A 27,183-nucleotide genomic window follows, 5' to 3' on the forward strand; every position below is an offset into this window, starting at 1 on the left:
TGGAAAGCCTTACTTGACAGGCAGGGGAGTCTTACCGAGCCCGCGATACAGAACAGCTGGCCGGCGATAATTGTCATCCTTCTCCCAAAAACATCGGAAAGACTGCCGGCCATGGAGAAAGAGACGGAGGAGGCGATGGCCCATCCACCGACCAGCCAGGTGATTTTGCTAGAGTCTCCTAGATCCACGCCAATGGGGATGAGGATACCTGTGACAAGTGCGAAGCCGCAGGAGATGGGGCTGATGTAAGAGAGTGCGAGCGACTGGGAAGCAGGGTCCGAGTCAGCAGCTTCGGCTTATAACAGCCAACACAAGGCCGCCAGCGAGGTGAATTGATACGTACGGTGACAGCCAGGATGGTCGACAAGGACAGTTTCTCGGAATGCTCTGGGTTCATCTCGAGAGCGGCTCGATGGGGATCGATAAAGTCGAGAGGGACATCTTCGACATGCCGATCCTCGTTCTTGGACACCTCGATGGTGTCGAAGTCATTGCGCTTGGTCTCCAAGTCCATGGTGGGATGCTGACCAGGGGCGGTGGTGACGGCGACGGCGATAGCGATGGTGTAATTTACCCAGTGTCAATGAGCAAGACCGACGAATGATATAGATCCTGTTTCAAGTGGCCGCACTCCAACTCACTTTATACAGGATGGTAGACGGTCTTGAAGCATACGCTCAAGATATGAATCATCAGTAGTAGATGAAGCAGCGTCGTCCAAGACCAAGCCACGTTGTTGAACCATCCCGGCTGGAGAGCCAAGTCAGAGTCCCCCACATTAGATTTTGACATGTATTAGAAGTCTCTGTGGAGTAGAAGACTGGAGGTCCTTGTTGATGAGTTTAGTCAGGAACTTTTCATCCAGAGCTTCGAGGCTCAAGTAGGCGGGGCTGGATTGGATTCGATTCAATTTTACTACCACATGTGGATGAGATGAACCGTGGGGTAAATACGGGGTGTCAGTCCAGGCCTTAAGGCCGCGGGGCTCCAGATGCCAAGGGTGCTAAGGGGGTCTTGGGGGCCTTTTCGGGCGCAGACTTTGTGGCACGGGTGGCTACTCATGTAAGAGTCTTATTGGGCAGCGCGACGAGTCTAGCTCTGGCGCCCACTCAGGGCTTTAGAACGTCCGAGGGGCCCGAGGAGCCCCTCTAAGTTAAATAACTTCCCGACTATTTCAGGTATTTAGGCGCAAGGGCCGAGCACCTCCTAAGGCCGCCCGGAACGCACCTCCAGCGTGGTATGCTCGGTGGTTTTTATAACCCCAGATTCTCCGGCATTTCACCCCACATAACTATAACTACTCGACCAACATCACCCATGGATCCTAGGGACACCTTCCATATTAGAAAGCTAGTCGGAACAGTGGCCGGCAAACCGTTTCCAGCTCACGCATCACTTTATCACTCCCATCCCTCTCATCCCTCTCACCCCTCTCATCCCTCTCACCCCTCTCATCCCTCTCATCCCTCTTATCCCTCTTATCCCTCTCATCCCTCTCATCCCTCTCATCCCTCTCATCCCTCTCATCCCTCTCATCCCTCTCATCCCTCTCATCCCTCTCATCCCTCTCATCCCTCTCATCGTTATCAATATCGCCTCCTTCTGAGGTTGAATACCATGAGGAACATTGTGCTGGATACATCCTATATACATCTCATAAGTCCACAGTGTCATAATGTCCCAATCAACCGTTGCTTTGCGCACAGCAAACAGCGCAGTGAGCTGGAAGAATGTTGTTTGTGTACGCTCATATCATCTAGATGTGGCGCAAAGCTTCGATATCGTAACCGATGTATTCAAGAGACTCGGTCCTGACCACAGACCAGTTTGGACTTGTGTCGAAGTACCGAATCTTGGCTTGGAAGGCATGTTGTTCGAAGTGGAAGTTGAGGCCGTGGTGTAGCTAGTTCGGTAATGTCACTGACCCTCTTACTCTAATCACTATCCCATCTTGCAACCCCCTATGCAAGGGCTCTTTTGGATAAAATGGCGAATAAGGATCACACAAAATATAAGGCTGTATTTTCAGGAATCGAGTCAGCGTGGTATATTTCCATTCAAGAAGTATGATCCTCGAAAAGATGTGTAGAAAGCGCTATGCAAGATTCTTCCTTATCCTATAACCAAAAAGTATAATGATTGCTTGCTTGTCTGTGCATCTAGATTAAGGTCGGCACAAAATATATCTCTTAATGCTGATATATCGGGTAAACTTAATTAGGGTAATATTAGACGCCTAGTAGACGTAGTTTAAGCCTAGTTATAGAGAGGCGAGAATCACCGTGCTTACTGGGGCACTCTAAGGCGCACGGGAGTAGACTAAGCGATGCGGAGCTGACCCTGAGGCGAGCCTGATTTTAAGTCGATTAAGGCGGTAAGAGGATCTACAAAAACGGAAATGCCTAGTGAAGGGTTTACGCTGTAGACATCCTTCATCAACGGCTCCGTAGAAGAAGGTGGATCGGGCCCTATTTTAGTCGGAGCGGCCCTAACCGTCCGTTTTGACGAAATTGATGCTAATCTCAAACTCTAGATCTACGGTTCGCCATTTGTGCTTGGCACGTGCAGCTTGAATACCTTAGGCAACAATCACTTTTCTCGTCTGCTTTGTACGATATATCTGTCCTTGATGTTTGGCCTCGCTGATGCTAATCCAAAAGTTTTGGCTCGTCAAATCCCTGTTTCTTTTTAAAGAGAGTATTTGAACAGAGGAGAACGATCCCCCATTTTCTCCAACTCTTGATCGGTGTACTTCTCGCGGATCTCAACCTCAGTGTACCTGGCATTTCTTTTGTTGATGGTCCAGAAGAGAGTCTCTAAGGTCAAAGCACATACGATGCCAGCCGCAGCAAAGGCTAGAGAACTGCCGAACCCGGTAGGATACTTTGGCTTTTCTTTGTCGATGAAGATGAAGGATCCTGCGATTCCACCGCAGTTGCCCATTGCAATCATCCAGGCGATTCCTTGTGCTCGCTTCGCGGGACCTGCCAAGTTGTTGATGGTCCATGCATTACACCCGGGTAGGATGGGATAGACACCGCAACAGGCCACAAACACGGCAAAGTAGCATAGAGGGACGTTGTCGGCAATATCCTCGGCTTTGATAAAGAGGATAGTGTAAGCCACGATCAGCAGTGTCTGCGCGCCGACAATGAATGGCATTCGCCATGTATAGCGGTCGGCAAGTAAGGCGGAAATCAGTGCTGATATTGCACCCATAGTATAAGGAGGGGCTGTGAGAAGTTGTGCATTAGACGCAGTGAAGCCCATGTTACGGATGATTTGTGGCATGGTGAATTTCAACCCGTAATTAGGCACGGCGTTGGACATGAAAACCAAAGCCTGGAGATATAACTGCCAGTCGGTCAGGACTTGCTTGAGCACATGCCAATTGATGCGTTTGGTTTTGTTGGTGCCTTCAATATATTCCGCCTTGGCTTTGCGGCCTCGGTGAAGGATGTGGATGGCGTTGAGAAATCTTGCTTCATCAGGTCGTAGCCATCGAGACTCGGAAGGACTATCAGGGAGTAAGAAGAAGCATGCAGCGCCAATGACAACCGATGCAAGCCCCTCGACGATGAATATCCATCGCCACCCTTCATACCCACCCAGCCCGTTCATCTTGGCAATGGCAAATGCCAGTAAGCCAGAGAAAGCCCCTGACAATGCAGATGCACAGTAGAACATGGCCATTCGAGTCTGAGTTTTGTTCGGCGGGTACCATTGTGCAATGAGGAATATCGCTCCTGGGAAAAAGCCTGCTCTTTGTGGAGAGTTGGCATGACATCTGACTGTCGGACAAGGAACCTGACTTACTCGAAGAGACCCAGAAAGAACCGTGTTGCCACCAGGCCGCCGAAAGATTGTACGACTCCAGTCAATGTCATGACTGTGCCCCAAGCCAGTACCAGAGTGCCGATATAGTAGGATGGCTTACACCTGACGAGGATCTGATTCGAAGGAACCTCACAAAGAATGTACGGCACGAAGAAGATTGCCACTATTATCGAGAAACAAAGTCAGGAATATCTCTTGATGCTTTGATTACCTTGTACTCACGAGCGACATTGTAGTCGGTGCCGGTCATGTTAAGACTAGCCTCAAGACCCTCAATCTTTGCATTGCCAATGTTGGCTCGGTCCAAATGAGCGATCAGATACCTGTGAGTTATACCATAGTCAATAGAGTGGACTACGCCAAAGGCAGAGAGAACCAACAGAAGTGCCAACATAGGGACCAGTCGAACATCGACCTTGTGAAAGATCCTCCTCTGTTCCTTTTCTGGTATATTATGAAGGAAGTATGCTTCATCGGCGTCCAAGCCACTTTTCATGAGCTCTTCGACATGCTGAGAAGACTCCTGAGGGGCCTTATCCAAGGATAACTGGTCCGAGTCGTCTTTAAATTCTTGATTCTTCGCCATCCTGTGCATCGGGGGGCTGGTGTTAAGAGTGATTTGAGGGCGATGGTACAACAGTCATGGCCAAGTGCCGAGGGCTCAACGCAGTTGCTTATATAGTCTTTGCGTCACCGTATAAAGATTCAAGCAGTTGGAGAAGCCAGCGGCCTCGGTCTTGGTAGTAATCTTGTTCCCCAGGCCAAGACATGATATGCTGTTTAAAGCTGGGGAAATCATATAGCCGATGGAGGAGAATGTGTATAGTGGAGAGGATGCCAAGGAAAGACCAAGCATTGTCAAAAGCCTATTTACCTATTTTGGACTTGATCGCCAGGTTATGTTGGAGTTCCGCGGGAATGATAATGCGAGGATTTCCGTTTTCGTCATATCACTGTGGGATTTTGGAGAAATATACTTGACGTTGCATCGGAAATGGTTCCATGTGAGGCATCCGAGACGAGGGATCCGATGGTCTCTGGGATGTATCCATGAGGGGTCAACAGGCTCTCGACAAATACGTTCCAGAAATACATGCTATATTAATACCAGATCGAGCAATGGGTTTCTGAAAACGAGCACATGCCTCGGAAAATGTCGTGCATATGCAAGAATGAGAGTCCGAAGCTGACAGATCTTCAGGAGTACAGCGGCAGATCCGAGGCTGAAGTCGCCAAATCTAGATGTGGTGGCGTTCGAATATGGTGATTTAACATTGGAAATAGCTGGCTAGTATGAGGAGTTGTCATGATGGGACAGTTCAGGATTGTGGGAGGTTGTGCCACCACTCATACCCAACCTCATGAGACAATGAAGGAGGACTCGCCATCCTTTGAGTCAATCTCTTTGAATTCAAGTTTGACAACATGGGCTGCTCTTGGTCCTTCGTTGAGGTCGCCTTTGAGTTTTTTCAAGGAGTCTTCTTCTCCCTGGGCTTCGCCTTTGACCTGGAGCTCATTGATTACCACCACAGATCGTTGGAATCTGGGAAAAGGAATGTTCAGACCTTGCCATCGGATGTGTTCCTGACAAAGCCAGTCAGACCATAGCTAGTTGCCTTTTTCCGGGTGAAGTCGCTGCTCGTCGTTAGTCAAGGCAAGGGGCGTCCTCGGATAACATACCGGAAGCAAACTCCTTGGACAGTTCCGTGGACGGTAAAGGACACTCTTTTTGCCATGTCTGGATAAAGCAATTTGATGGGAAGTAAGTAGCGTGATGTTGTGATCAATCTCGATAGTCCATGAACGTGGGATGAGTTGGATGGGGAAATGGTGTTTGGGGACGGTGTTCGCGACGGCGATGGCAAGAGCGATGACGAAGGTGTTTCGTCAGTTTGAAATGATGCAGTCACGACTGTCTGGATTGGCAGAGGGAAGCCATGACGCCACTAGTGGATCTCATTTGGGCGTGGCTGAGGAGATGACTTTGCGAGTGGCTAGTGACTTGCTAACCTCAGACTTTGATTGCCCATGACTGCCCAGGCATTTGGAGCCTAAATCTAGGGAACCCAGGGACCACTTGGCCGAGAAACAGCCCGAGGCGGCCCCGGGAGTTTATCTGACGCGTCCCCATCATAATCCTCCGCGTTGCATGTCAACAAATAAAGACCTGTCAGGAACGACATGAAGAATGTATAGTATCTGAACTTTTCAAGACATACTCACGAGATGCATTCTTGTTGTATGGATAGCACCTCGACATTGAGATAACTTGTAATCTATGTAGTAGGGCGAGGAAAGAGACAAGCGTGATAATTTACCTAGTTTTAATCAAGAGTCAACCGAGGGAGCTACTCATTATTCCCAACCTAGGTAATCAAACGACACGAATATGCGTATGGGTAATGATCGTCCAAGGGTCTCGGGCCCTCCAGATCTCGATTCTCCAGGTGCAATTCTGGGTAAGCCTTTGCACGATACGGACTTGGTTAGACTGCCATACTCTCACAGATGGCGCCTGACAACAAAGCCCCTTTCCACTGCCACGGACGACTCACATCTCTCCAATTCGATTGCAGCAATCCACAGCTTGCATTGCCGTCCACTGGCTGTTTGGCTACCAGCAATTCCTCGTCCAATTTCGTGGCCCACAGGTGTTCTACCTCTCTCTGCGTGTCAGTTGACAGGACCTCTAATACCTCTCCATCTGTCATTCACCTTCATTCTTGCCCCGTGCTTCACGGCTCCTGTCGTTAACGGCAACCTTTTCTCGTCCTCATGGCGCTTTGAAAACCCTGCTGGTCAGAAATATCTTCGTCCCTTTCGTTTGACAACTCCCAAACCTTTATTTGCCTCGAGCCGAAGTCGTGTCACCAGGCAGTTGGCATTGGCTACAGCTTGATTTCCAGAACCAGCAAACCACCTCACTGTCTATCCATCACCTACCCTTGCCAGTCCAAAATGTCCACAGAAGTCGGTTCCAATCCCGCAACCCTCTCGACGCCTTCACCCTCCTCCTCTCCAACCCTTGGTGCTTCTCCCGATTCCGCAAGCTTATCGTCTGCTCGGTCCATCTCCGGCCTTTCTTCACTTTCCAGCGTTTCCTCATATGAGAATATTTCCACTGCCTACCGACAGAGCACAGGTCCACGTCGACGAGGTTATGTTCGTCCTCAGGGAGGCTCCTTTGCCGACTCAGCACGAAATCGAGAAAGTGTCATGAGCCTCGGCAGTATAGCTCACCTGCAGTACTATTTTGCAAGGACAGGCCTCCTCGATGGCAAAGGTGCCCAGATGGCAAAGAAGAAGAGCAATGGAGAATATGAAATCCCTAGGGTCTCTTTGACCGCCAATCGTGACCTCGTCGAGTCCCCCATCGAGGAGGAAGTCCAGGCCATGTGGGAAGCTGCCCAAGAGGATGGCTCTGATGTGATGTTGCCTCCCAATGTTTCCACATACCGACATCGCCCCAGCAATGTGGCACCACCTCCAGACCAGAAAACGATGAAGAGAGAGCTGGTAGAGGCACTCGAAAATGCTCTCCAGGCAGTTGAGTCTTGTGACCAAATCACCAATCATGACTCGGAAGAACAGACCCAGGGTTTCCATGAAATTCAAGGTCTGCATATTTTGGACACGACGACGTTGGCTATCAGAGCCGCCCGGTTATACTACACTTTACATCCAAATCCACAACGGTTGAACTCTATACGCTCGGACCAAGAGCTACGGAAGGATCTCCATTCAGTCCTCGACATTCTCAAGAAATGTGCTGCGCGGAACTTCCAAGGGGGCATGCGTGAAGAAGAACGATTAGCCGTTCTTGTTTGGGTGAGTGATGTTGGAATGATGATTGACCGCGAAGCCAAGTTGGAGGAGGCCGACAAAAGCGAGAGGAAAGACTGGCATTGGATGAACGACAAGAAATGGACCAGTCGGGAAAATGAGAGGGATATCAATCTTCTCCTTTTCCTGCTGCATGGACAGTGTGAGAATCCCTTGAGATCACTTCATGACGAATATCCGACCTTCTTCCGAGACCTCGCCGATGGCAGAGACCTGATCCGCATGCACAACGAGGCTGTCAAGCGGTCGAAGCGCCAGTTCGACTACATCAACACCTGCCACCAAGATGTCGCCAAACCGTATCGACGAGCAGACAATCTGAGATACTGGCTCAAGGGGGCCGAATTGAGGTGGGAGCTGAAACTGAAGCTCGACGTCATGGCAGTTGCCAATGCATCAGATGCAGCTATTTGGCCAACGTTTGAACAAGTTGTCCGGGAATGGAGTCGAGGCGTGCGCGCCGAGTTGACTAGGGATTGGAGCGGCGAAGATGAGAGGAAACTACATGCCCGAGCCAGGAGCCTTGCCATGGCGAGTCCCTTGTCCAGCCCTTTACGGAAGGATTCTCCAGCACCACCTCTTCCCAGCCCTTCCAAAAGGATGATGGTTCCCAGTCCACTATCCAGTCCTTCTCGAAAGCCCGCCAGACGACAGGACTCAAAGGGGGGCTTGTCCAACAACCTTGAGCCTCCAGGTGAAGAAAGCACAGCAGCCACATGACCAGAGCAAGTCAAGGTCGATTCATCTCCTTCAGCGGCTTTTCACCCGACCAAACACCATTTTGCATTATTACCCGGAAGTGAAGGAAGATCCGTGCGATTTTTGCCGGCGCATCATGATACCCACGCATTATAACCTGTTGAGTGAGGGCAAGCGAGTATTATTTATTTGACATTACTTTTATTCGACGTCACATGTGATAGCTTGGATGTTTTGAGTTGAGATTGGGCGTGCGCTTGTCGCTTGTCGAGGGCTTGCGCGGTCAAGGATCGTTGAGTCCAACAAATATTAATATAGCTGGAGCGTAGTTTTAGACCATAAAGTCGAGCACTTTTTAAGGCCGCCTTTTTCCTTCTGGCCAACCTTGGAAGGTCCGGAATTCAATTGAATTCAAATTGGATTATGTATGTATATGTTTATATAATGTTCTGCAGGGCCCGGGGAATACCCGAGAGTTTGTCCAACGTGAAGACCCCGGCAAAGACCTATCATCCCATCACTCAGCATGGAGCATCCCAGTGGACGCAAACTCCAATGTATCTTATGATAGCCGCTGTCGCCAGGATATGGTATGGTATTCTAGGTGTTTCCTCTTAGCCCATGTTATTGACCTGACCCGCACCCTCAACGGCCGACACCCAAGAGACCCGCTCATTAGAAAACAGCTCTGCACCGGGCTTGATGCTGTTAATGACGTTGACGTCGTCGAGGATACCGGCCTTGATGATTCTCATGCCGTCGACACCACCGAAACTGTCGCCGTAGCGGAACAGAGTGGTGCCACAGTCGGGGCAGAATCCGCTGGTAATGGACTTGCCGCTGTCGGCTGTCTTGCTGATCTCTTTGGGCTTGCCGCTTGTGATGCTGAAGTTGGCAGATGGGACTACAATGTTGTTGCTGTAGTTGCCGCCGCTGATTTTACGGCAGTCACTGCAGTGGCAGAGGGCCTAGGATTACACAGGAAATGTTAGTTAAGAGGTATGAGGAAGGTGCGCCTTGGGGGGTGGTGAGGTATCATCGAGCTGGGGGGAGACCGTGGAGGAAGGAGGTTGATGCTGGTGGATGTTGAAGTGTGTGTGGACTTACAGTCATGGCAGGCTCGCCCGAGTATTCGATCTTGATGTTTCCGCAGAAACAGCTACCGGTAGGCATTTTGAAGGAGGATATGGAGGTTGTATTGGGTGGTGAGGTAAGGTACTTGGGTGAAGGTAGGCTAACTGTCAGGAATAATGGAGGGGATTTGAGGTGGTGCTGGGTGAATGGAACTTTTACGACAGATAGACAGTGGGACAGGGTCAGAGTCAACCCTTTTATATACCTAGGTATGCACGTACCTACCTTTCGTACCGATCGACCCAACACCTTGGCCTCTTCGGGGTTTTGGGAACTTACTTGATCATTTCTGTCTGTTCTCGGGATTAAAAGCGGCGGTCGATCTCGGTGTCGAGGGAATTTCCCAGACACCATGGACACACAAGCGCGGGGTCGAAAGAGAGTCGGTCGATTGACTATGACCCTACTTTTCCCCACCAAAATAACCGATGATGTGTGTCAAGATTTCATACTGTGGAAACAAAGTTAGAGGGGTGGCCATTTAAGGACCCTCCAGACCCTCCCGCTGGTGCGATGCGGATGCTGTTCTGTTGCTGGAATGATGTTGAGTGGAACAAGTGACAGTATTTGGAAGCAGTGTCAAAGGCTTGATTCCACTTTGGAGATGCTTTGGATCTTTGGGATTGGATGACGTGGGTCGGACCCAAGGTCACTGTAGCCAAGCTACTGGTTGGTCCAATGATAATAAGAATCGAGTCAGGGCAGCTTCGTTCAAGTTCTCTCGTCTTAGGCCTTTCCTTCCCTCGGTAGTTGGTCATCCGTGCCTACCTCTGCCATGCACTAAGTAATTTGCTGTGCCTGCCATCTCTTGTCCACTTCGGGCTCCCAAAACCGTCGCTGCCTGAACTTTCATCGGCAAAGCGGCAGGTACGACCATCCCAATGCGGTCGAGACCAACAAGTGTTGTTGAAACTACTGACGGACGCAGAGATAGCATCAAAATGGTTGAATGGTTGCCAATCTAGGTATTTTCACTAAGTCATTGCGACCAATTAGGACTAATACACGTTGTGCCTATCTCGACATGTTGCACACTGAGTCAATCTGCAAGCTGCACAGTCATGTAAAGCCTCATGGAACGAGGGTGTTTAATGCTCATTAATTATAATCATCTTACGGCATGGTCACAGGAGTCGTAATGCATACAGGTATAGATTCTGTAGTCAACCATGTCAGAGTCCAAGGACGAGAGCGTTTACCCACCACCCAAGGCATAGGCCAAGACTTGAAGTTGGATACGTACACATGTACTTTGTCGTTCATGCATCGCCACTTTAAGCACCTAGTCACCAGGCCGAATACGAATGGTACATGTCTTTCGTTCGTGCTTAGATGTGGTGAGCAAAAACAATCCCACCTACTCAGTACTATTTCCATCCACGGCCTGCCATCCGTGTAAACGCCACCATCGTCAGTCAGACGCGGAAGGACATTATCCAGCTCTGGTGACATCACCTGAAGGCCCTACCAAATACAGTCATGTAATTCGAGTCATCATGCATATGGCTTTGCCCCCTGGTCTATCCACTAGACCAGCAATTCTTATTTCAAGAAACTGCCATTGGTTTTGGCGAGCTGCTCATCGTAATAACCTTGGAACGCTAACCAGCCCTTCTCGTCGGTGCCGACCTGTGCGTACGAATACTCGGCCTCGTCGTCGTTGATGAGGATTTTCTTGTAACCAGATCCAGCACTGGCGGCATCGGCCAGGAGTTGAGCATGGCAGGTCTTGTCGAGACTGATGAACCAAAATGCAGCGGCATCGACCGTCTTTGCACAGGTGAGTAGACCGTGGTTCTGCAGAATGACGGCTTTGCCGTTGCCCAAGGCCTTAGCAATGCGTTTGCCTTCCTCTCGGTCGAGCACCACGCCGCCAAAGTTGTCGTATACGGCGTGCGACTTGTAGAAGCGCAAGGCGTCCTGCGTCATCATATCTAGTTCCCGGCCAAAGACCGAAAAAGCCTTGCCATAGACACTGTGGGCATGGCACGCCGCATCCACGTCTGGTCGCGCCTTGTGGATTTCGCTGTGGATCGCAAACGCCGCTGCGTTGATGGGCTCGTCACCTATCACCACATCGCCGTCCTCGTTGACCAGGATCAAATCACTGACACTGATCTGGCTAAAGTGTTGGGAAAGAGGGTTGAGCCCTAGACAATCAAGGAAAAGGACATACATCAGCAAAGATTCGATCTAATATGGGGGTTGGAGGAGGGCTTCCGCTGTGATAGACCACCCTATACAGGACCACGATGTCCAATCACAGTCCGTCAGAGAGCGAGGAGTTGGCTCACAAAAATGATCCCGCAAGATAGGGTCTCGAACACTGATATGACCTGCGACACCTTCGTCGAACCCCCTGTCAGCAAACACGCGAAACGCCGCGGCCAGATGCTGTTTTCTGTACAGGCGCTCCTCCTCGAGACTGTCGAACTTGGGATACGAGCGAATCTTGAGTTGTTTGCCTGAAGTGGTTTTGCCCAACGCCGCTACCGTGCGGTTTTCCTTGGACGAGGCGTCGTAGACGTCGAGAGCGGGTGCCATTGTCGATTATGTTTCTGATTTCTGATTTCTGTCTGTTTTGAATTGAGCAATGTGTCGCTCCTTTCTAGTAATGAGTTGGCTGCGATTCGCCGTCAAGCCAGACTACTACGTTAGGTAATCAGCGTACAATCAACTTGTTTCCGTGATGCGTGATGAATAGAAAGATGGTTCCAAAGAATGTGATAACGTGGCTATTCAAAGCTCATTCGGTAATTCGGCAATGATGAGATATCGGGGTCTGAATCTCATTGACGCAACGCAATTCTCACATCCAGTGGCACCTTCGTCCTGGAACAGCCCTTGTCATCGGCCATCGTGCGGGGATGAACCACAAAGGCCGAGCCGAATGACAAGAATGGAGATGGAGATGTTTGCCGCTCTGAGGATGGAGGTGCGGGACGAGGAACGAGGGGGACCCCAACGGGCTTTCCGCCCTTAGATTTCCAATCGTCATCCCTCCCTCCCTCTACTGGAGTAGATAATTCATGCTGAGCAGAGTGGGCGAATGGCATTCTAGGTCCCCATGGTGGTACTTCGATGTATCCTAGTAGCGTATATCGTGCCCCGCTTCATTAAATGCCAATATATGTAGAGTGATTCCTGGAAAACATGGCGTCTTTCAAGTGCTTAGGTCTAGACTATTTACATGGAGAAGAAGGATCCCATCCCATTCCATATGTATAAAGCCAATTGATTTCTTTCGACAATCGCTAAGATTGCCGCCCACGAGTCGGTTTCCCGTAAAAACTCAACGCCTCGCTGTTCATGTTCATTAATGTGTTGATACAAGACAGATCCATTGGACAAATCGCCCTGCTCCCTCAGAGAGCCTTGTCTGCCTTCTTCTCATTTACTGCTCTCGCCCATTTCTTTCCGACCTCATAGCTGCTGATCATGATGGCACATGCCGGTGCCACTTTCAAACAGCGTGCGGCCCAGCCCTTGAACAAGCCCCCAAATCCTTCTTCCCGGGCAATGTGCATCAGAAAGCGTAGCATGGACAACTCCTCAGGGATCGGCTTACCCTCCTTGGCCAAGGCGCGTGCTGCTGTCACCGATGCAGCGTCATCTCCGGCATGATGATAAACTTGTTGTCGCGTTTTGCCCACATCAAACGGGGTGGTCACAAAGGCAGCGACCGCCCCTGCGCCTCCACCAGCCAAAAAGCTGTCAACAAAGGTTGCCGTGTGTGTTTGCTCCGACTTGACATCTCTCGAACTGGTCAATGACCGATGAGGGTCGAGTAGTTGACCTTTGGCTGCCACTCTCATGTCTGTCAATGAGTTGCGAAGCACCTCGTAGCCCCACCAATACAATCCAGAAAAGGGGACGTCTCTCCACATGGTGAGCGTCAGTCCACGCCATAGAGATGTATACCCTTGGGTCTGTGTCATCCGGCGTAATCCAAGGAACGTTTCCTTGTAAATGCCCGTCGACACTCCTTGAGTTGCCTGCATCCTCGTCCGGAACATTTCAACCGGAGATACAGCAATAGCGGCGGCGACTCGAGCTATCGCGCCTGCCACCAGCGGTGCGTACGTATCATTCGACACTCGCCTCACAGGACTGGCCGAACTGTACCGCAGCCAGTCGTACCCAGTAAAGTAAATGACATTGGCAGGAATAGCCATCACCAAGGTTGGGCTGAGTCCCCTCCATAATGTCGTGGCGCCTTCATTTCGCGCGATCTTCTTCAAACCGTCAAAAGTCGAAGTGTATGTCTTCTTCTGGGTTTGCTCCACGGCACAATCAGCGGTGGAAGCTGTTGAGGCGTGTGTGTCATGTCCGGCGATACAAAAGCTTCCATTATCCCCCACCCAAAAGACCTCTCGGCAACATGAATTAATACCTAGGTCGGGTGGCAATCGCTTGAAGCTGGTCGAGTATGCAGCGAACCGCGAGAGATTGTGTGGAGTTGGAGGTGATTGAGACTGAAGTCTGACTCTGACAACATCAAGGGGTGTAACTGGAAAGATGTGAGTTTGAAGGCTAGCTACCACGATCGAAGCCATGACGTACCGAGTAGTGATGTGAGGACACTGCCTACAGTGGCGGAAATCATACGCTGCCCAGTGGTGATGTTGAGTTGGTCCGAGGCAGACATGTCTGATGTATTCTGTTCTTGAAGGAGGGCTCTGTCGTGCCGATGTCCCTGGAGACTGGACGTATCATCCTGCCCGAAGACGTGGTGGGAGGTGCCGAGTTCGTCAAAAGACCGCGCAGGTTCGGTCGAGGTGGAGTAGGACATTCATACGCCCGAGGCGAGTGGGGGTCTTGTCCAAGATACGGAGTGCTGCTGTAGAGTAGAGGTCTCTAGGTCTAAGGTCGTGGGCGGGAGAGAAAGGGGTCGATTTGGTGGTTGAATAGGGTCAAAGGAGAGATGGGATGGGATAAATGAGTGACGGGTGTGAGGCAATGAGAAGTCATGACATGCAGGCACCTGCAGTCGAAAAATTATTGGGAGAAGAAGGTGGAGCCCAGATTCACGTTCGATCCCCGATTTCCGCCGCCGAGTTCGGCGCCACTTTGGACGGTTCGCCGTCCATCCCACCTGCACCTTTTGACAACAAGGATTACTTAAGTAGTAATATAAAAGCAATCATCATCAATCAAATGCTACGGGTGACATAACCGTTGCTTATTACCCAAAGTACCTACATACATCATACCGAACATACCTACTATTCGCATGACCCCCGAAACAAAGTCCTAGAAAAGCAAGCAACCATCAAGGTCCTTTTTTTCATTTGAAGAGATCTCAATTGTCGTATTCACACAATAAAGCATGCCCCTCAAAGCACAGGCAGCCAGGCCCAAAGCCAATCAGGACACACGTCTGGGTTTTCTCTGCATCCTCCCAGCAATCATGGATTGCACTCTGTGCCCTAACAAACCATACATTCCTTCTCAAGGACTTATTGCACAGAAGTATCAAAGATGTCATTTCTCCACCCTCCCCCCCGCTCCTCTCCATCTTGAATAGATTCCTCTGCACGCAATGCCTCTTCATGCCACAACTTAACGATGCTTCCGGGGGTGTAGATGTTCTTGAACACTCCCTGAGCAGGGGCATCCACCCCGACCCGGGTATACAAGTCTGGGTCATCCTCCGGCGTCAGACGCGCAGTAATAGCCTTAATAAAGGTAATGAGATCCTGAGGATCAGCAATGCGAGTCGCTCGGAGACGTTCACGCGCAAAGACGAGTTCCCGGTTGGCCGCATGCAGCGCACTGGCAATGGTCTCGGCGATAGTTTTTTCAAGAGATCGTCGGATGAGGTGCTTGAGGAAAGGTTTAAAGAGCCATCCGAGCCACGAAAATTTGCTCTTGCGTAGCTTGTAATCAAGTTTGTGGATGTGCACGCGAACCCCGCGCAAAGACAGAATCTGCTCGAGGCGTTCCCGGCCTACCTCGAGGTCGAGGCTGACATCAATGCCTCGCTCGTCTAGGAAGAAGGAGGCGATGCCTTCGTCTGCAAACCGAATGAGGCCAGCATGACCCCGGATCCAAAAACCGAGGTCTTGGGCAGCCACTGAGAGACCGTTGATAGTGACAGTGATGAGTGATTTGGCCTTGGATACCGTTTTCTTGGAATGTGTCTTGCGAATCTCCAGGTCGTTCTTGGTGGAGATGAGAAGACGATATGGCAGGAATGAGGTCGAGTTTACGTTGCGCCCAGGTTCCAAGACCACATTCTCCAATAACAGATCCATCTCGGGGACCGATACCTCGACCCGAGGAATTGGTATGTATTGAATACTTCTCAGAAGGAGAGGGAGAAAGATGTGGATGGCGTCTGTAATGAGATCCGGGTTCGTGATTCTGTTGGGAGGAGAGAGGTTGGCAAGAATTCGATTTGTTGTTTTGAGCAATGCGTTGACATCCCGGTCCTCTACCACTGAATTCAAGGTGATTTGGGCTTGCCGAAGCATATTATCCAGATCTGTTTGGAAGTCAGAATCTTTTTCGAGCCTAGAAGATTTCTGCTTCAACTCGTCAATCTTCTGGGTCGCATTGTCAAAGAACTCGGGGTCGGTCAGCATTCGCTGTACCGTGTTGCCAATATCGGTCATGAAGGACTCGAACTGTGGATCTGAGTTGGAGTGGCTCATGACTTTCTTGAAATCCTGTTCCAGCTTTTCCCACGCCTTTCCATCTCCAAAGCTGCTCATCAGGTCCCAGAAGTTGCGGATTGCGCGATCCAATGCCGGATTTGGTTCCACGTCGTCCTGTACCGTGGCCATGGCGGCCTCTGCAGCTCTGGAATACGCAATAGCGTATCTCTGGATGAGTTTTGCTATGGTTGACACCGAGTCTTGATAATCTGTCCTCTTGCGGAGGTTCAGAACAGTCTGCTTTAATCGGTACAGCAATGTCTCGCCTTGGGCACCAGAGAAGTTCTCCTTCGCGCTTTGCAAAGCGTCCTTGCCGACATTTGCGATCTCTTGGCCAACAACACGGCTTGTCTCGTCGACATTTTGTTCGAGATCTTGTTTAGAAGGAAGAGTACCATCGTCGGCACCAGGCTTTTGTACAGATTCCTGCTCTTCTGCGGATAGTTCCAACTGCTTCCCAGTTTTCTCCGCAGCAGATGATAGAGAGAAGGCTGTATCGGCAAGGACTTCTCTTCCAATAGTGGTGACGTCGTTGAGAAATAGCCTAAAGTCGGCATTTGTCAGAAGTAGTCCGCCAACGGTGCGAAAGCTTTCGTATGTTGCCCGAGCATCTGCCCGCGCCTTGACCTTGGATGCTGAATGAGAGATGTCATTGATATCGATGGAAATCCTGGACTTTGTCAAGTACCAGATAAAGTCTTGTATTTGATCTTGATTGTTCTTGTTTCTCAACAGCTCAATGAACAGTTTCAGCCAGGAACGGCAGTTACGGATGAGCAAGCGACCGGAGTCAGAGAGATCTGTATTATTGGGGTTGAGGATGTCTGATGCGAGGAGAGTACGTAGATTGATGATGGTCTGCTCATTGGAAGGCATGAAACCTTTGGAAAGGGCTCTCAGCATCTGATAGGTATGGAGCTTCTGGTGGAGGGCTCTTTGACGAGCGGTATCATCTTCGTAGCGAGGGAGGAGAGGCTCTGTATCTTCGCCATGTTTACGGCCAAAGCAAGAGGAGATGAACGACATGGTATAGGTGAGATAGTGACGGACCGGGAGGTTTGGAAATAGTCAAGGGCGTCAAAGAGGCTATTGGGACCTCACACTGAAGCCTGCAGCATGATGCAAGTAAAGTATAGGAGATGCAGTGAAATAAGTTGAAGACGTTGGATGCTCAATGGTAAGGTGTTTGGTGCAGGCGGCAGGCTGCAGGCTGCGGAGATCATGACACAACCAAGTTGCCCAGCACCAGACGTCATGGGCGAGATAAGTGAACTCATCCCCAAGTCTACCTTAACCTAATTCACCCTGTGAGCTGGTCGCTAGGTACTGCCTTGGTAGGTAGGTAGGTACCAAGGCAGCCCCTCGACCCCGACTGCATCTTTATTCCAACCACAAAATCCATGTGCGTTGGTACCTTAGGACAGTACCTAGCTCGGCGCGTTGTGTTAGTTGTAAGTACCTACCGTACCTAGCACCTAGCAGGTATTTAATACCTTACACCATGGCATCTGGGACAGCAGTCTACTTAGAGCTCGACCCATAGCAGCCACGATAAGGGACCCATAGGTGCCTCGCGCCGCGGTTTATGCTTAAAGATTATAGGTGTCCACCCAGTAGCTCAGTACCTATAACTTGCAAGAGCTCATGCTATTATTCAGCCCTGTCTCGTCGCAGGAGACTTGATGGCAACTCGTTCTGGACTTATTGGCCATCACTTACCTTGAGGGTATATACATGGCTGTGACTCGACTCTTTGGCACTGCCACGAGAACCTCGCGTGGAAGAATTAAAGTACGCTTGGCCTGGGGCCCGCTAGGCACCGAACCGCTTTGGACAAGGACCGCACGATGCATCCTCGGGTTTCTCGAGGTGGAATATGGGGATGAGGAATAGCAATGGTAAGCAGATGATGTTTTCTCGCATGGCTACCCTACAGAAGCTATTCCTCCGCGCACAATTCTTATTGCCACGTGCCAGGGGAGACTCTCATCCTTCTCAAATCACTTACATTGTTCCTTTGGCACCTACCTTTTTCGTCCCAGTGCTCCGGTAAGCGGAAAGTCCGAGGATCCAGACTCCCAATGTAACCACAGGTGCATCCTTTTCCCGCTTCATCTTGTTGCCTGTCTCGCTGATCCTCATGACTCCCCTCTGGCCTTTTTCTCTCAAAGCACTCCTTCTATCATTGCGGATAGAGGAGAACGAACTGCTTTGCGGCTCGCAGTAAAATAAGAACTTGGCCAACAGACAAGTGAGACAGACGCACTACTCAACGTCATTCAATCTCATATCGCGAGACCAAGGCTTGGACCTCAGTCACTTCGATACGATTCCAGTCCGTCAAACAGTGGAACGGAGATTCCCTCAGGATGCGGCCAAAGTCAACCTCACAACAACAGGGCCAATCCAGCCGTTTGCTGAAACTGCCTCTAGAAATCCGAGAACACATCCTTCTCTACCTAGTTCAACCCACCAAACGTGTGATTCATCCACACAGTCGTCAGCCGTGGATTACCGATATTTACAGATACAAAACTCACGCTGCCCCTTCCATCCTGAGTGTGTGTCATCAATTACACGATGAGAGTCAAACACTCATCTGTCGTCGAGCACGTCTTGTGGTGTATCCACAAGCAGAGACTCTTCCGCAACTCCCACGTTTGTTGATCCGCAAATTTATCAAGCACATTGACATTGCTATCCCGCTTCTGGAGCAAGACAGTCGGATCTCTACTCGGCGGAAAAGGGCCATGACTTTACTGGCAACTTCACCAGAGAAAGTGGTGGCCAAGGTGGATGCCGCATTCCCCGCTGCTAGACAAATCAGTTTGACCATGTGTCCCATGCTATCGCGCATGTTACCAGTCCTTGCATATACCTCGGGGCGATGGAACTATGAGCTTCGAGAATTGCTCCGCCAGGAAAGCCTTGTCAAAAGGGTGGACAAGGTAAGACTTCAGCTGAATGATACAATGACTAGTACCTTCCTTCGACTTGTCGAAGCCTATCGTGAAGAGGCCCGTTCACCCTCGTCCACCGTGAGAAGCAAACTTGGAGACCAGTTGAATATGAAGCTGGGACACTTGCATGAGCTTCGAGCGATGAGAGACCTCGAGATTTATTTTACCACACAACTGAGCAAAACCAGCCATAACCGGCCCATCATATGGGCGATGCACACCGGCGAAGGAGGGGCTGATCCGGGCCCGAACACGACAAGTGCCAGTGAAGCAATGGTGACACGACATTTGAGGGGTGAAAGGTTGCAAATGGAAGGGTTGCACGATATCCTGAGAGAGATGCTGCCTTGTCTAGGAGGTGCAAGGCTCAAGCTGTACCGGATGTTGTACTGGAAAGGATCGGTCATGGTAGAAAAGGTCGACCTGGTGAGCCAACTGGAGACCGAAGTGAAGAAGCTGTTGAAACATAGAACCATTGTGGGTTCACCGAATGTTGGGGTTGATCCAGAAGCGGACTTGATGAGTTTACGGAGTCGCGAGTGAAAGGTCGAACCGCTGTCAATATTGATCCAGGGGCTCGAATTCAGAAGGGGGTGATGAGATCATGATAGCAAGGGATTCAAGGATATTTAAGGAAGAAAGCAGGAGTCATTCGCATATATGTATCGTCTGGAGTCGAGGTACAGCATTTTCAGGGTTAGCAAAAGTCACCACATTCTGTCAGGATGGATAGGAAAATGACATGTTGTTTTCTTGAGTCGAAGTCGAAATAGCATCCATTAGCACCACATGGGTGAATTCAAAGTGAACAACCATGCGCCATAGTCGTTTGTGTTTCGCTAATCCCTGGCAAAAGACCAGAACTGCCGATGTGAATACTATATGGATCGATAGTGCCCGAACGACTCCCCGGACAAGTCAAAAGTCCTCCATCCCTCAGACCTGTCAATGCAGTGACTACGAAAAACAAGAAAAATAAGGCACGGTCCGGCCGGGCTGAGTGAGGGCCAAGATGAATTGCTGGCTGATCAAGAAGAGGGGAATTAACGACTTCAGGTAGCCAAACATACTCGATCTAGCAATTTATGTGGAAAACCGGCCCGTTCGAGAAACGCCTACATAACTTTGTGCGCAGTTGCATCTGCCAAAAGGTCTTGTTTGCTCTTCTGATTGGAGGTTATGTGTGTGCCACGCTCCCACTTGCACTTGGGGTCCTCGACAGATACGAGGTTGAGGACTGGTCATGGACCATGCACGTCTTCGAACTAAATATCAAGGAAGGCTTGGGGGTATGCTTGAAGAGACCAGTATAATGAGAGGAGTTAGGTGTCACATGATGAAGTCGGGGGGTAGAGGGATTGATGCATGAGTGAGACGACAGGAAAGCGAGGGGAGGGGAGAGGAGGGGAGAAGAAGACAATTAGGTTGGGTTGGGTTGGTTGGTGACAGGGCAACCAAATGCCTCTTGTCGGCGAGTCAAGTTTAGTCGATTATACTAGAATGAGCAGGTTTGAGTCCCTGATCAGGCAAACCAGAACCATACCAATTGTTGCGAGAGGATGGAGGGGAGGGAGGGTGTCACAAACCCTGCAGAGCCTCTGCATGAATGCCCAAGAGTGACAGGGTCTACGGAGTATGGTGTGGTTGTCTGCCTAGCGCAGTGAGGTCAATTGACTGGCGTGCAGTTGCGCTGAATTGATTTGTTGTGGCATCAAGTTGACTCGTTATGGCCTAATACTGCATCTAAGACTACTAGATCAGGTAAGGTGGTTGTCTCCCTGGTGAGATTGGGACAGACGACAAACCTGAGGACAGGCGACAAGACAGGCGACGGGACACAGACACAATCGTCGTTGCATTAAGTTGATGGCGTTTGACCTAATACTGCAGCTGAGACTACTATATCCGGTAGAGTGGTTGTCTCCCTGGTGGAATAGTGGACAGACCACAAAAACTGAATTGCAAACAGAATTGCAAACAGAATTGTTGTTGCATCAACTTGACATATTTTGCCTAATACTGAAACTTAGACTACCGTATATGGTAGAGTGCTTGGGCGTTGGGACAAGTGGACAAAAATGGACAAACATAATGTCGTTACATCAACTTGACGGTTTTTCCCAAATACTACAGGTGAGACTACCGTATCAGGTAGAGTGGTTGCCTAGCGTGATTTGGGACAAACATGAAAAAAGTTGGACAAAATACATGTCGTTGCATAAACATGGTGGGGCTTTACCTAATACTACAACTAAGATTACCATATTCGGTAATATGTCCTCAACAGCCCGTCTCGCAAGTGGAATGATAATCCAGCCCTAGTCAGTGACAGATATCGATCCACTATCGAGTCTCTTCATGAATGATGGCACGTTGGAACTCAGAGGACTTTAGGTCCAGTGGTACTTACAGCAAGCATTTGCGATACATACATTATGCCACATCGTAGAGTCCTAAGTATTTTATGTACTTTCCAGCCAGCACAAGTCATTTTTGATGACGAGGCAAACTAACACCAAGACCATCCCATCACCCTCATCATCAGCATTGACTCGACTCGGGATATTTCATCCGCGCCAACGACATCGAAGGAGACAGTCAACGACGGAAATTCACGAACACATTCATGGGAATCCACCGAGTGGCAATCCCGCTCCCCTCCTTCCCCTGTTCTCCCCCTCTCGTCTACCCCCTCTTCTCCTTGTCTCCCTCAAAAGCCCGGAAATCTGCTTCCAACGCTGTGCCACAGACTTGACCATTTATTTCCATCTTTGGTACTTATCTTTACCTTCTCGAGTATTCGGAAAGAATCTCCATTCGCCTTCTTGGGCCTGGGCCCACTTGATGGTCCATAAGGTTTGATTATTTTTGGATTGGCTTCATACAAGGCGAAGACGATCCCGCCCCTCCACTACTATGACCGTATTGTCACGGGGCTTTCGCATTAAATGAACTCGATGAACTCTCGTGTAAATAGTTTACATGGTCTGTCATTGGTGTTTAGCACCCCGCCGTTCTCCTTGATCACCTTGCACAAGAGGAGCCAATCCCTTTCATTGGGTATTCAGTTCTTGAGACCTCATCGTCAACGTAAGTTGTTGATGATCTGTTCCCTGAGAACCAATATTTCTTCAATGTAACATGCCATTGGAGTCTGGTCTTGCAAAACAGTGGCCTTTCCCACCGAGGCCTCCCCATAATTCGATCAGATATGTTTAGTAAGGGACTTGTAGCCGACTAGGTATCTCGCTTAATTGTATGATATACTTGAAAGCTATCAACGTCTCTCCATAGAAAAGAAACTGGACTTAACACTCAAGTGTATACCTCAGTCCACGGCTTGAGCCTCGCTCTGAACTCCTAAATCCACTTGGTACTCAGTTAAGAGTTAATTCCACCCTCAGCAAAGATCTGAATTGATGAAACAATGTCCCCCGGCCGTCGCAAGAACTTTCCCGCATTGCTTTGTTTTTATACCGGTTAAATCTGCCCACCCGATGATTGCGAGTTTCGATCCAGCTTCCCCTAGCTGTACTTGTCCAAGAATTCTCGGTGGAACTTGGTCCATCTGCCAACCCATTCCGTGCCAGGTGCGAGGAAGGTGGTTCGAAGATGCAGCGTTCCTGGCTTCTGGCCGAATCCGGAGCCTGGTACCACACAGATACCGGTAGCATCAAGAAGCCGGAGACAATAAAACTCGTCTGGCGACCGATCCGCTTCCTTGGCCGCTTGACATGCCTTCTCGGGAATATGCATGGTCGGGAATAGGTACATGGAACCCTGTCGCAAGTTAATAAGTGGACATAGTACATGGGATTTTTGTCTCTTGATGCTTACTTGAGGCTCACCACATTCGACTCCTTCCATCTCTCGGAAGGCGTTGTACAGTGCGGTTGCTCGCTCCTTCAGACCATTTTTGACGCCATTGTACTCTTTATCGTACAGCTCGTAGCTCGGCTCTCCTTCCTTTGGCGGGTTGACGACCATCTCCAGAAGACACTGTCCCACCACAGGTGGACAGAGCATGATACTGATAAATTTCAGGATCTGCGCCTGGACTTCCTTGTCGAAACCAGCAAGCTCAAAGTATCCCGCCCGGTGCCCACACTCGCCAACCATACCTTTGGACACGGAGTTGAGTGATGCCAATTCCACGTTGTCGTACTTTCCAGGCTCGGCTTTCTGGAGCTTTCGTAGCACCTGTTTGAACGAGTGGAATTTTCCAATGAAGACATTGGTCTGATACACCTCATCGGCTATGAGAACCAGCTTCTTCTCGGCCGCAAACTTGATTAGCTCTTCCACATCCCCCTCAGGCAGTGATGCTCCCGTGGGGTTGCCTGGGTTGATGATGACCAACGCGCGGATGTCGGTGCCCTCACTGGTGGCCTTATCGTATGACTCCTTGATCACTTTGAGATCAGTTCCCCACGCATGCTCCTCGTTCAGGTAATAGGGGACACAGGTGGCGTTGAGTACCGAAAGCGTGGCAGTGTAAAGTGGATATTGGGGGATAGGGACGAGAACACCGGTTTGAGGACTTGAACAGATGATATGCAGGAGAGTGTTGACACCAGAAGAGGCACCGGCTGATAGATAGATGTCATCTTTGCTCGAAGGAAAGCCATCTCGTCTCTCAATATAGTCGGCAACAGACTGACGAATACCTGGAGCACCAGCAGATTGGGAGTATGCACCGACTGACCCGACCTCTTTGAGCAGCCACCGAGCACGATCTATGGCATCCTGCTTATAATTGAAACTTGACTTCAATGCCTCTTCATTTTCGAGCAAAAGAGGATTCTCCACCAATGCAAGCACTTGTCGGAAAAAGGTAATGGGCTTCTGATCGAGTTGCTGAGGATTTCCAATATTGGCGGAGATGACTGTATCGAATGGAAGAGGCGACTCTGGAGGAGTGGGGGGGTCTCGCTGTTTCAACTGGGCACGATACTCTTCTGACTTGATTGCCAATTCACCTCTGACGGCATACTTTGCTTCCTTGACATGGGGGTTGATATTGTCAATGTTCAAACTGCGGAGGCGAGCGGTGGACGACATGTTGCGACGGATGAATGGAGCGTAGACTCGAGGAACTCGGGGAGAATGGATCACTATATGAAGAGAAATCAGCCAGAGATCAGTGGTCGGGTGAGTGGGCAGAAAAAAAACCGGGACACAAAAGCAAAGCACATGGGTGCCAACACGTCGAGGAGTCATCACTTGACACCTCAGACCACAAGAAAAAGGAAGCAGGTGCGGTGTCGGCGACTGCAGACTTACCTCGACTTTGATTCGATCGCAACGGTGAGGCGGTGTTTTGAGAAACAAGGGACAAGGATTTGCAGGCAGTGGCCAGCTCAGAAGAGAAATGCTGAACCTTTTGAAGGAGAAAAGAAGCATGTATAGAAGACATTCTCACAGTTCCGAGGACGAGTGGGGCAACTTGGGGAAGCTTTGTTTGACTTGTGACCAGGGAGAAGGGCGTAGCCGGAGCTGGGACTGGAGTTGGGTTTGCCAATGCCCAGAGGGGATGGGAGGACAGAACAAGAACGATGGGTGCCCGTGGTGGTTGTGGTGATGGCAGCGCTGCTTCTGGCACACGATAGTCTCAAAAGATAACTGCTCGCGTGAGATAGTAAAGGCGTCTTCTGTGAGTCAATCGACGTCAAGATCATAATCTTGGAAGCTTCTCTGTCCGAGCGCGGAGACACAAGTTTCAGGCCCTCGAGGCGCCATCCCCTCGGCTCGTTTATCTTATCGCTGCACGGGTGAACTACTGTAGGAACTAGGCACGCCTGTGGTGTGTGTGGGGGCCCGAGAGGCCTCTCGGGCCCCTTCTCAGGCCAAAAGTTTGACTTAATCGTCATTCTTTCTGTCGTTCTTCTGACAGGGGTGAAAGCACCGAGCCAGTCAGCTAGAAGCTACAACAATGGCATTTATCAGATGATTCGTATCAAGGGCCTCGACTAATTCGTGGCTGCGATGATTAGAGAATAAGTCAGATATCGATTTAGCATTGTGTACTCCGTATTCTTTCACAAGACATTTGCTCCCTTAGCGATAGTCCTAACAATGCCAAGATATGGATTCTAGTGGAATACTAAAAGGGTGTGGCGGCAACCGCTGACAAGCCCTAATTTACATTATTGTTGCCCATCCACCTTGAGAGGCTGTCGACTTGATAATGGCCTCAGCTTCTAACCGCGCTTCTGGTTTCATGCACGTTCACTTCCCCGTAATCTCACAGCTTGTCCATACTTCTGCAGCTTGGTGATAAGAGCATCGCCTTGCTTCACAATATCAGCATACTGCTTGTTCTTGTCGTCTGGTCTGGTCGTCTCAATCACCCCCTGCACTCTATCGATCGTGCAGCTCACCCTGCCGGCGGCAATAAACTTGGCGAGATCCTTGTCTAGGAAGTCCACGCTGACTCCAAACGCCGATGCCATGGTAGCGAGCCCCACCACGCGGTAAGACTGAAGCAATTGTTGATACCCTCTGAGACGCATCTCTCGTACGAACCAGGCTCGATGTTCGAATAGATACCGATCTTGCGTCAAAAAGTTCTCCTCCACAGCGGCCAACGAGAGGAAAAAGTTGCGGTAGTTGCCAGCGTAGAGACTGTTCACGAGTCCCGCCAGCGGAGACATATCCACAGGGGCTTCGTCTTGCGCTTCAGTTGCAGAGCCTGTGCCTAGTGTGCTCAAGTTGACCAATCCAGTCGCACGTTCTGCGGTCGCGGCGGACACATCTTTCATCTCCTCGTCAGCACCTGGGCCTTTGTCTTCTCCGTCGCCTAGAATAGCCTTGATCTCGGGGGCATCAACAACCTTGGCCTTGAAATCGACTCGCTTCAATGACAGGGAGCCGGCAAGAACTGCATATGTGACCAGAGCTGAGTAGCTGCAGAGTTCGTAGCTAGTAAAGGTGGAAAGACTGTCGAGGAGGAGGGGCGCAGCAAGATTGTAGGATCGGACGGTGAGGAGATGCAGACCCTTGTAAGCCTTTAATCGATTTCTTCGATCCCAATCACCACCGCTCTCCACCAGGATGTTTGCTCGCTCGACCTGCTTCTTGACAAATAGCTTGTCGTTAAAAAAGAGACCTATCCGGATAATGGCGAGTACAAGATCGATCTTGGTGCCGAGGGGGCCAGTCTTGTCAAACACCTTTTCGTAGGCTGCGATGGCTTTGTCCTGCAAATCATCAGCACAAGAATGTCAAATATGGGGGAAAGGGCAGACCTTGTCTCCAACGCGTGCCCAAAAGTCGGCACGTTTGCTTCGAGCAGCTTGTACTTCGGTTTCGCCGGCCTTTTCCTCTGCCTCTTCTTCCTCTTTCTGAAAACCTTCCAGTTCCTTGTCATTATCTGCCTTCAGCTGTTCATACAGGCTTTCATCCCATGGAAGCACTCCCGGAGGTACCAATCGTTTTGGGGGTAGCAGATTGCTTGAGACAAGAGAGGCTCTTCGCGTTGGGGGTTTGGGTGTCGCTGCTGATTGTGCTGTACTCTCCCCGACCGAGTTTAGCACTCCTTCGGTTGGGTGAGCTAGATGCCGATAAAGCGGGGCCATCTTGTGTTCTCGAATGGCATTTTGGAGGTAGTTCAGTGATGTCGGTTGAGGTGTCCCTGATGATGTCGTGAGAGAGAAGATGTGTTGGGCGAGTTTGAGATCAGGGTATTTCGCGAATTGCGGATCTGAGCCCATGGTGAGGATGGAGATGAGTTGTGGTAGATGGGAAATCGATAATCAAGACAGGGACAGAGGAGGCAAAGATATAATGGGCAGTTCAGGATTTGAAGGAGTGGCAGTCTCGCGGGTAAAGGATATTGATGAAGTTCACTTTCCTAGACTGTTCCGTAGTGACGAGACGGACGCGCAGCAGTTGCCAGCCTGACGCTTGCGCACTAACCTTGCCTCCTTTAGCGCTTGGCATTCTGGCCAGATTCCCACTAAGCTTGCCTAAATAAGGCTAGGTTACTATGATAGCGTTTACTAAAACACCTTTGACTACGGATTTCAATGGGCTTTTAGATCTCGTAATTC

General features: G+C 50.1%; 10 protein-coding genes across 10 annotated transcripts; 2 read left to right on the top strand and 8 right to left on the bottom strand.

The window, feature by feature from the left end:
• Positions 1-2,583: 2,583 nt before the first annotated feature.
• Positions 2,584-4,233, bottom strand: PV10_03298 (uncharacterized protein; the record flags this gene model as incomplete). Its single annotated transcript, XM_016367730.1, has 4 exons — positions 2,584-3,763; positions 3,817-4,000; positions 4,060-4,160; positions 4,218-4,233. Coding segments are annotated over 4 exons (1,376 nt in total), but the record flags the coding sequence as incomplete, so codon positions are not given.
• Positions 4,234-4,359: 126 nt separating this feature from the next.
• On the bottom strand, positions 4,360-5,705 carry PV10_03299 (uncharacterized protein). Its single transcript, XM_016367731.1, has 3 exons — positions 5,518-5,705; positions 5,403-5,472; positions 4,360-5,343 (listed from the first exon to the last, which is right to left on the bottom strand). Exons 1-3 carry the CDS (start codon positions 5,571-5,573, stop codon positions 5,197-5,199), a joined length of 273 nt encoding a protein of 90 aa, XP_016227249.1. The 5' UTR covers positions 5,574-5,705; the 3' UTR covers positions 4,360-5,196.
• A 776-nt stretch (positions 5,706-6,481) lies between these two features.
• On the top strand, positions 6,482-8,778 carry PV10_03300 (uncharacterized protein). The gene has a single exon (XM_016367732.1). The coding sequence runs from the start codon at positions 6,796-6,798 to the stop codon at positions 8,398-8,400; it is 1,605 nt and encodes a 534-aa protein (XP_016227250.1). The 5' UTR covers positions 6,482-6,795; the 3' UTR covers positions 8,401-8,778.
• Positions 8,779-8,993: 215 nt separating this feature from the next.
• Positions 8,994-9,646, bottom strand: PV10_03301 (uncharacterized protein; the record flags this gene model as incomplete). The annotated part of the gene is made up of 2 exons (XM_016367733.1): positions 9,487-9,646; positions 8,994-9,347 (listed from the first exon to the last, which is right to left on the bottom strand). Exons 1-2 carry the CDS (start codon positions 9,550-9,552, stop codon positions 8,994-8,996), a joined length of 420 nt encoding a protein of 139 aa, XP_016227251.1. The 5' UTR covers positions 9,553-9,646.
• A 1,162-nt stretch (positions 9,647-10,808) lies between these two features.
• Positions 10,809-12,222, bottom strand: PV10_03302 (uncharacterized protein). Its single transcript, XM_016367734.1, has 2 exons — positions 11,808-12,222; positions 10,809-11,663 (listed from the first exon to the last, which is right to left on the bottom strand). The coding sequence occupies exons 1-2, from the start codon at positions 12,055-12,057 to the stop codon at positions 11,056-11,058; spliced, it is 858 nt and encodes a 285-aa protein (XP_016227252.1). The 5' UTR covers positions 12,058-12,222; the 3' UTR covers positions 10,809-11,055.
• Positions 12,223-12,559: 337 nt separating this feature from the next.
• On the bottom strand, positions 12,560-14,461 carry PV10_03303 (uncharacterized protein). Its single transcript, XM_016367735.1, has 2 exons — positions 14,077-14,461; positions 12,560-14,023 (listed from the first exon to the last, which is right to left on the bottom strand). Exons 1-2 carry the CDS (start codon positions 14,303-14,305, stop codon positions 12,879-12,881), a joined length of 1,374 nt encoding a protein of 457 aa, XP_016227253.1. The 5' UTR covers positions 14,306-14,461; the 3' UTR covers positions 12,560-12,878.
• A 222-nt stretch (positions 14,462-14,683) lies between these two features.
• PV10_03304 (uncharacterized protein) lies at positions 14,684-17,332 on the bottom strand. Its single transcript, XM_016367736.1, has one exon. The coding sequence runs from the start codon at positions 17,196-17,198 to the stop codon at positions 14,973-14,975; it is 2,226 nt and encodes a 741-aa protein (XP_016227254.1). The 5' UTR covers positions 17,199-17,332; the 3' UTR covers positions 14,684-14,972.
• An 890-nt stretch (positions 17,333-18,222) lies between these two features.
• On the top strand, positions 18,223-19,919 carry PV10_03305 (uncharacterized protein). Its single transcript, XM_016367737.1, has one exon. The coding sequence runs from the start codon at positions 18,542-18,544 to the stop codon at positions 19,673-19,675; it is 1,134 nt and encodes a 377-aa protein (XP_016227255.1). The 5' UTR covers positions 18,223-18,541; the 3' UTR covers positions 19,676-19,919.
• A 2,145-nt stretch (positions 19,920-22,064) lies between these two features.
• PV10_03306 (uncharacterized protein) lies at positions 22,065-24,827 on the bottom strand. The gene is made up of 3 exons (XM_016367738.1): positions 24,416-24,827; positions 22,970-24,246; positions 22,065-22,912 (listed from the first exon to the last, which is right to left on the bottom strand). Exons 1-3 carry the CDS (start codon positions 24,546-24,548, stop codon positions 22,658-22,660), a joined length of 1,665 nt encoding a protein of 554 aa, XP_016227256.1. The 5' UTR covers positions 24,549-24,827; the 3' UTR covers positions 22,065-22,657.
• Positions 24,828-25,134: 307 nt separating this feature from the next.
• PV10_03307 (uncharacterized protein) lies at positions 25,135-26,996 on the bottom strand. The gene is made up of 2 exons (XM_016367739.1): positions 26,380-26,996; positions 25,135-26,331 (listed from the first exon to the last, which is right to left on the bottom strand). The coding sequence occupies exons 1-2, from the start codon at positions 26,842-26,844 to the stop codon at positions 25,351-25,353; spliced, it is 1,446 nt and encodes a 481-aa protein (XP_016227257.1). The 5' UTR covers positions 26,845-26,996; the 3' UTR covers positions 25,135-25,350.
• Between the last annotated feature and the right edge of the window lie 187 nt (positions 26,997-27,183).

Source organism: Exophiala mesophila, assembly GCF_000836275.1.
Source record: "Exophiala mesophila strain CBS 40295 unplaced genomic scaffold supercont1.2, whole genome shotgun sequence".
Classification (NCBI taxonomy): Eukaryota; Fungi; Ascomycota; class Eurotiomycetes; order Chaetothyriales; family Herpotrichiellaceae; genus Exophiala; species Exophiala mesophila.